The 9,299-nt window shown below is 33.1% G+C and overlaps 1 protein-coding gene across 2 annotated transcripts in view; it reads left to right on the top strand.

Moving 5' to 3' along the window:
• The window catches only part of LOC125203293 (glutathione S-transferase F9-like), a 1,823-nt gene extending 758 nt beyond the window's left edge, over nt 1-1,065 (top strand). The window contains exon 3 of one of the 2 annotated variants that reach the window (XM_048101607.1): nt 416-1,065. In XM_048101607.1, coding sequence (XP_047957564.1) covers nt 416-870 — 455 coding nt within the window. In that variant the 3' untranslated portion in view covers nt 871-1,065. The remainder of the gene's footprint in view (nt 1-415) is intronic. The other variant, XM_048101606.1, reaches the window with a different exon arrangement.
• The last annotated feature ends 8,234 nt before the right edge of the window (nt 1,066-9,299 follow it).

Here is a 9,299-nt window from a genome sequence, read left to right as displayed (position 1 = left end):
GTATCTCAAGCTGCAGGTTTCTCCCTCTTCTGTAATTAGATGGAATTTTGGATAACTTAATTTTTTTTAAATTTTAAATCTTGCAGCCTTTTGGAGTTCTCCCTGTAATTGAGGATGGAGACTACATATTATATGGTGAGTAATACTCATTTTCCACTCATTTGCTTGCGCTCTTCTACTTCACATATGTGTGTGTATATATATAAATATTCATATTGATGTTATCCTTATTTTAGAAATTAGAATTTCTTTTGAGGGGATTTTGAAATTAGAAATGAATTCAATCCAAAGTCTTGACCTTGAGTAATTTGGGGGTGGTCATGACTCATACCTAAGTATTGATTCTTGTGATCATGTGTAGTTCTTGGCTAAATTGAATCAATTTAAAGTGAAATGATACCAAAGTTGTGTGCAGAATCAAGGGCTATCATCAGGTACTATGCAGAGAAATATAGGTCTCAAGGTAGTGAGCTATTAGGTAAAACAATAGAAGAAAGGGGCCTAATAGAGCAGTGGTTAGATGTTGAGGCGCACAACTTCCAGCCACCGCTCTATGACCTCGTAGTTCAACTCTTGATTAACCCGAAAACTGGCGTTGCATCTGATCCAAAACGCATACAAGAAGACGAGGAGAAACTTGCAAAGACTTTGGATGTGTATGAAGAGAGGCTGTCGGTGAGCAAATACTTGGCGAGCGACACCTTTAGCCTGGCGGACCTCAGCCACATCCCCTTTGGTAACTACTTGGTGACCACTCTCAAAAAAGAGTACTTGATTAGGGACAGGAAGAATGTCAGCAGATGGTGGGATGATATTAGCAGCAGGCCATCTTGGAAGAAGGTGCTTGAGCTCCATCCACCGGTACTCTAGTTCTTCTGTTATAAAATGTGTCGCATCCTATCTTATACATAAACGGCGCTAGCAGTGAAGCCGGGGATGGGAAGGTAGTCTGAAATAAGTGAGTTGTATTTGTGTCTTTTTCTTGATTGATGGAAGAACTAGTGTGTGTTGTCTTGTGCCAGTGTTGCAATGTTGTTGTGATGAATAAATATCCTTTTTAGGTCCTTTTTGGTTTTAGTTTCTGTTTCTTCAGATCATGTTGGAAAAAAACTTGATATTGCTAAATATACAATATAATTAGAGAGAATACTCCCTAATACTCCCTAATAAGTTAGTTATCTAACTGATGTATTAAATGATCAAGGTGTATTAATTATTAATCTAGATCTTATTCATGTCATGTCAGTAATTTTTGTTGCATATTACTCACTTTGCCCGCCAATAAAATTCTCTGACGTTGAGTCATACTTTTATATAACACTCTTATAATAAAGTGCGAGTGAGACAAAATTAGTGGAATGTTAGGGTTCATACTAAAACTAGTAAAAAGAAAATGAGACCGTTATTAGCAGGCGAACGAAAATGATAAATTAAGATGATTAATGGCTGAAGGAGGGAGTACTAATTAATGGTAGAAATTCTTAACAATGATTTTTAAATAAGTTTGCATCTTATTGAACTGTGGATTTAGTTTATAATCACATTTTTTTATTGGGATATAGGAATTGAATAGACTTCAATTCTTCGAAAATAGGTTTGAGCAGAGCATGATTGTTACGTAATTTCGAAAGTTAAATCGGATTGGAAGCAAAAATCGAGAATTGAACTTTGCAATTGGATTTCGAATAACGGAAATTGGATTTCAATAGTTTTTGAAATTAAAGTTGATAGTAAGAATGGTTTTGGAAACAATATCACTTAGTTCTTTACAACATGTGGTTTGATGCATCCGGCCGGGTGTCGGTCTGTTGTTACACGAACCATAATTGGGCTTCGCTTACTTGTTACAAATTAATTGATTTGCTTTTGGGCTTCGTCCTATTTGCAAACTTTGGTGGATTACTAATCAGTATATAATGGTATGTCAAAAACGAATAGTCTTATATTTTTACGAGGAACTGCGTGAATAGTTTCTGGATTATGAGTTTATTTCACCAAACAATTTTTGGATTTTAAAATATCATCCATGATCGCTGAATTTTGCTATAATCACGCCGGAGGTACTTTTTAACTCTTCATGGTGATTTTTGAGCGAAAATATATATCATCCAAAGCAATGACGGACCCAGGAATTAAAACTCGTGGGGTCGAATATAATAAAAAATAATAATAAATATAATATTTAAATAATTATTTTAAAAAAATATTTACTCCATAATTTAAATAGTTTATTTTCTAACTTAAAATATGTTATTGAAGTTCAATTTAACTATTTTAAAACTAATCTTATTGATGTTTTATCAATAATTTTACATAAAAATTTAATAATGCATATAATAAAATTATCAAATGAACATTATAATTATAATTATAATTATAATTACTCTTAATTAATCTATTACTACTACTTATTTGAACTCTTCTCAGTGGTAGGCCCAAGCCCATTTCATACAAACGTAAAAATTAGATCTTCTTCTCCATTGATTCTTTCCACAGGCGGCAAGTCGGCGACCCCTCACTTTTCATCTCCATCTCTCTCGTCTAATCTTTCACTGTTATTCTCTATCCTTTTCATTTCCCGCAAAGGATGAAGATTTACGGCGGAGATCCGTGGGGTCGAAGGTGGAGTTGCCCGGATCTCGGAGGTCCATCAATGGAGTTTCCGGCAGCTCTCGGCGGACGACGGTGGGGTCGGTCGACCCCACTCGACCCCACCTGGGTCCGTCATTGATCCAAAGCAATTTTATAGTTGGAGGACAATTTTATCCATTCATAAAAATAGAATATTTTACTGGGTATGATATTTTCTCTATCTATCTTTAGTATTAGGTTTGAGATTTATTTTATAATTTGAGTGCCTGAAATGATATTTAATTTTTCCACTTCACTTTTGTAATTATTTTATATCAAATCCTCTTTTACTATCTTTCTCTTAAATTTTTAGAAAGTACAAAATTAAAAATAATAAAATACTAGTATGATATTATTAAATATATTAATTATAAAAATTAAAATTATAAATTTAATTATGAAAATGACTTGTAGTTAAATTTAAAATTTTGAATACTGTTCAATAATTTTTTGAGTGAACTGCATAAAAGGGCCATAACTTTTCGGCTTGTTGCACCGGAGACCCCTAAAAAAAAAGTCTCACCACAGGGATCTAACAAAACATACAATCACAAACCACGTATTTTCGGACGATAACACCCTTAGGCCCTTAAAGGGCATTCTCGTCTAATTGCTCCAGCATGCTCTGACGCAGCCTCTGTAACATGCACTGTGGCTGACACCTACTAATGATATGACCCAAAATATCATGTCTTCTCTTTCTCTTTCCTCCAATTCACTTGGATTGTTATTTTATACTTAAACATTAAAAGACTTCTCTTTCTCTTCCCTCTAATTCACTTTCACTCTTTTCTCTCTCTCATTTCACTCCACTACATCACTCCATTTTCAAGGTTTTCACTCTTCATTCAATTTCTACCTCTTTCAAGTGGAGAGTAAGGCGGTTATGGAGAACTCTACTACTAGTGCTTCGCTGCCCCCACCCGACTCTTCTCTTCCTCTTTCTATGGAGAGTAAAGCGACTATGAGGAATTATGTTGCGAGTGCTTCGCTGCTCCCATCCAACTCGACTCTTGATAGAATTTCCGAGGCTGCTGACACCATCAATCATGATATGTTTGCCCGAGATTACTTCGATCTGCTGGCTAAGGCATCTCTAACAATGCTGAAAAACGGAAATTTCCAGTGGAAAACACCTCCAATCATACTCCAAAACGCATCCCAAATCGTCCTTTTTTGCGTTTTTGGAACAGTGTTACGGCAACAACATTTCACTTTTTGAAGTTCCTGGAAATTGCAATTGGCCCCCTTATCCTTTGTATTTTCGAATGTAAGTAGTGATTTTGGAGAGTTGTAGATGGTTGAAGAAGTTGTGGAGGAAATTTGAGATGCAGACCAGAGAACGAAAAATCAGAGAAGGGGAGAGAAGGGGAAGAAGAAGATACGGCGGGCTGGGAGAGAAAGAGTAAATTAGGTTTAAAATATATTTAATGACATGGGCTAAATATTTAATGGTATGGGCTAATTAAACTATATAAAAATTAATGGTATAGGCTCATTAATTATTATATTTATAAATGTAATGATGCATAGTTTTATCAAATAATTAGTTCAAAAAGTTAGTTGATATTTAGTTTATTTTATATAAATTATTAGTATTAATTATTCATTTTGTGTGATTTGTGATATAATTTATTAAATAATTTATTGAGTATTAGTTATTTTATAGTTGCAGGTACTCATCATAGAAAAGTGGGAACAAAATCTTCTGTGACTTGACAAATCACTTATAGATAATGTAGTACTGACAGAGTAGTGTACAGGGTTATTTAGGTTTGGGGGATAATGAGACTAAATTGCCCTTCAACCCATTTGGGCATTTTCATCAGAAAATTGGTAAAAAACACAAGGTTTGTGATTATGTATTTTGTTAGATACATGTGATGAGATTTTTTGGGGTCTCCGGTGCAACAAGCCAAAAAGTTAGGGCCCTTTTATGTAGTTCACTCTAATTTTTTTAATATAAACTATCAATTTAATTATCAAAATGACTCTTTCAATTTATTTGTACTTTTTTCGATGATTTAATTATCAATCGAACATTGCACGACTTCTCATATTTGTATAAATTTATTTTTGAATCATTCTTTTTCTTTATTGGATATTTTTTACATTCTTTATTATTTTTATACTATAAATTATTTATAATTAAGGTCTAGTATATAGTACTATATTTTATTTTTAACAATCTTGTTTAGTTAAAAGTTATTTAAATAATTAAATTTATGATTTTTAATATTAAAAAATCAAATCATAATAAAAATTAAATTTAGCAACAAAATACTTTGATAATTAATATATTCAATAATATCATACTATTATTATTATTATTATTATTATTATTATTATTATTATATATATATTTTTTTTTACTTTCTAAAAGTTTAAGAAAAAGAAAGCAAAAGAGGATTTGGCATAAAGTATAGTGAAGAATATCATTTCAGAGGGGTCATCTTCTATTGCTTATAGCATCATAATCCAAAATCAAGACTAAATCTCCACCCTTGGATTTTAAAATGAGTGGATGAGATTATCACACCCCAACTCTTATGACTTATTGATGCACTATTTATTAGCACTAAAAATACTTGCAAGTATATATGGTAGATCTAGTATAGCTAAAGGTCAGTACCGTGATATCGAACACGGGGAATATAATTGCAACTGGCTATCATGTACTAAGCGTCAAATACTATTTAGAGTAACATAGATTTGAGTTTGAAACATATAAAAATAGAGATAACGTAAAACAATAAAAGCAAGAAGATAGAGAATTAGGCGAATAGAGGAATTTCAAGGATAATGATTTCACTAACTCTTTAGTTATTTTAATTAGTTCTACGTTCATCCGACTCAAGTTTTACCACAATCTCTCCCTATCATGCATCAATACTCATGTCACAATTATTGTATGAACATATAAGATAAACCAATCAAAGCTATCACCGATCAAAGATTGACAATAATCAAGGTAGCGACCAATTAGTCGAACAAAGGTTCAAGAAAAATCAAGTGGAAACGAGTTCTGAACATTAAACATAAAAAGAACTACATAAAAGTCAATTACTATCAAAACTCAAAATTCTATTGTTTAGCAATCCATAGACAGATGAACTAAAACAATAATTAAAGTACGAGACATGAAATAAACAAACAAAATCCAAGGATGAATCTTGAAGTCTCCATGATCCTCTTGCCTTACTTCAATCTCCAAGAATGGTGATGGAATGATGGATGAAAGAATTAGGGTTGGAGCATGGAGGGGGAGCCATGAAGGCTCCCCTTTTGGGGGCTATGGAATGGTTGAATTCTATGAATGAGGTTATGGGTATATATAGGCTTGAGAAGGATTTAAATTTGGTAGTAAGTTTCCTCCAAGCATTAGGAAAGATGTAATTTTCGTTCCCCATAGTAGAAGGAAAAGATTTTGCTTCACAAGGTAATATATGCTTTCCTTCTTTGAATTTCCGCCTAGACTGCAGCTGGCAGCTTTGCGTGACTTTGGTAGAACGGCCATAACTCTCTCCACATAACTCCGATTGAGGTGATCTTGGTACCAACTTGAAGCTCTTTTCAAGACGAAGAGAATGGTGTGTATAACTACCTGATCGGATATCAGGATCTCTGGAAAATTGAGTTTGTAGATAGCTGTCGTGTGCCGCATTTTTTGTGGTGGGCCGCCGCACCTTGGCCGGCGGTTGCCGCGCGTAGTCCAGAAGCTTCTGACTCTTTGTGGCGGTCGCCGCGCATTTCCCGGCGGTCGCCGGGCGTGTCTTTGTCTCCGCTAAGCACCGGCGGTCGCCGGACACCACCTGAAGCTCTCCCGATTTCCTACTTCGTGTTTTAACTCCCTTTTTAGGCTCAAATATGCACATTTCTCACAAAACATGTCAAAATAGATAAAATATGCAAATAATGGACATGTAATGCAACTTTGACATTAAAACCGAACCACAAAATGGCCTTAAAATAGTGCAAAATACGAGCTATCACTTATGCACTTACTAAAAATAAATTCAAAAATTTAAAATAAAGAACCCACATGCCGAGTAAATAAACACACATATTATATAATTTTTAAAAAAAAACAACATTTATCAATTTCATATTTCAAACCATTCTAAACTGCAGTGGGACCCTCTCACCACTCTATATACTGTACATTTATCTATATGCAAAAATGATGAGGAGGAGAAGGTTGCCAAAATGCGTCAGCCGCCGACCCTGATAACATGTGGAGTTCCTATGACTCACGTCAACGAATAATTTCACTGATATCTTATTCCTGAAAAATATTAGTGGTTTATATGAGCCACAACTCAGTGCATATAAACCTTACCTTTAATTCCACAACCCAACAATCAAACATATTATTTAACCAATATATAAAATAATAATAAAAAAATATTAAATTGATTCCATATAAATATGCATATGCCACTCTGTTCAGTTTATTATTCTGTGACAGTTCAAGCCTTGTATCTGCCCGGAATTTCCAATATACCACTATGATTTGACCCGAAGGTCCCATTATGATTTGACCCGTAGATCCCACTGTGAATTGACCCGTATGTCCCAATATGATTTGACCCGAAGGTCCCAATATGATTGACCCGAAGGTCCCAATATGTCCACTGTGATTTCAAATCCAGGACAAGACTATCACAGATCATCTTTAACCAAATGATTCATGTAATTCCAATACCATATGCAAAACATATCTATTGCACCAATCACATATTCGTATCATATTCCATTAAATAATACCAATATAATAGATAAACATATACATTGCACAAATCACATATCCACCCCATTTACACCATCAATATCAAATAACACAACTATATCAAATTCATATCATATAATCCAAATATTCACTTCAAATCAAAACATAACAATTAATCATATAAAGCATGTAAAATTAAAAGTGTGATTTATACACACCTGTTTAAGACAAGAATCAAACCAAACTCCTAATTCCGTCTCTTTATTCACCACCATATGTCCAAGCTCCAACTATGAATTTATTCCTAGAATTTGATATTCCCTTCTGTCCGTTGCCTTTCTTTTTCTTTTCTCATTCCTCTTTCCTAAGCTAAAATCGCCTAAACTCTCAACTCTTTCTCTTCGTATAATCACTTGAGTTTATCTCTCGCCTTCTGTAATATTACAATGCATCTCCTCTATTTTTACCAACTAAGACGTCGGTCTAACCCACTTAAATATATCATGCTAAAGTAATAAACGTGTGGCTAAGCTGCACTTACGAAATATATATATATATATATATAGCAAACATTTAGATATATTCATGAATTGGGTATTTCGATCAATACAAGATATTTAAACAATTAAAATTATGACAAGTGTTATAACATGCATGTTGACATCTCGTTAGAATCCTTATAAAATTACCTTTAATTTGATATATTTTTTGTCCAAAAAATAATTTAAATTGAAAGCTAATTACCTTTAGGATAATTTTAATAAGAGGGGATTGATATTCATACACTTTAATTTTATTTAATAATTATTTAAATTTTAAATAATACACTTGCCATTATATCATCTACTAGATCTCATAATCTAATGTTTAAAAATTAGTCTTAATTTTGGAGCTAATTAGTTAGTAATTGATCATCTCCCTCTTTTCAGACACTCGAATAAGAAAATATCAAACTCAATACTGAGAAAGAGAAAGAAAATACTTTAATAGTGAAAGTGCCTCCGAGGTGATTATAGCAAAATTCTAGGATCATGGGTAATATTTTTAAAGTCAAGATACTGCTGATGAAATGAATTCATAGTTCAGAAACCATTTGTATAATTTACTCTATTTTTATATTCATCATTCCATTAAAAATTAATTAGTATATACTTTTTCATATTTCCATTTTTCTTTTGTCCCCTAAAATTAGTTACCATATGCTAAAAACAGAAAAAGTTACTCCCAATTTATATTTATATAGAATTTATATTTTATCTTTATCTATTATATTTTATTAACATTATCTCTTTCTTTCTCCCACTTTAACTCTCTAGCTTTATCCATTTTATATAATCCTTCTGTTCCATAGTAATAGAATCATTTTATTATTTTGGTACGTTCTATAGTAATAGAGTCATTTCCTTTTTTAGTAAAAGTCAACACATTTTTCCACACCTACTTTACTTTCTCTTACTTTATTATCTCTTCATCTCCCTACCTTTTTCATTTTCCACTTTACTCTCCCTTTACTTAACTCACCTAACACAATTTTTCTTAATCTGCGTGCCGAAAAGAAACGCCTCTATTACTATGAAACAGAGGGAGTATATCTCTTTCATATTTTACAATTTTATATTAAGGGCATCCAAAGTGGGACGCCCTAAGCGACGCCCTATGCACCGCCACGTTAGCATTGCATTTTATCCTCCTCCCATTTCACCTGCAGTGGGGCGGATTATAGCCCGCCCTAAGCGATGCCCTAAACATTTTATCTATTATTTGAATATTTAAATACTTCAAAATTTGGAAAAACAATTTCATTTCATTAAAATTCAAACATCACAATACGAAATAAAAAAAAAACTATAATTTCTCAACGGCGGCGGTTGCGGTTCCAAACTTCTTCAATCATATCGGTCATGAGCTGAGTATGGTCTTGTTGGTTGCGTTTTGAGGC

Source organism: Salvia hispanica, chromosome 2 (genome assembly GCF_023119035.1).
Source record: "Salvia hispanica cultivar TCC Black 2014 chromosome 2, UniMelb_Shisp_WGS_1.0, whole genome shotgun sequence".
NCBI classification, from domain to species: Eukaryota; Viridiplantae; Streptophyta; class Magnoliopsida; order Lamiales; family Lamiaceae; genus Salvia; species Salvia hispanica.
The sequence above is the reverse complement of the archived record's forward strand: the minus strand, read 5'-3'. Positions and strand labels throughout refer to the sequence as shown.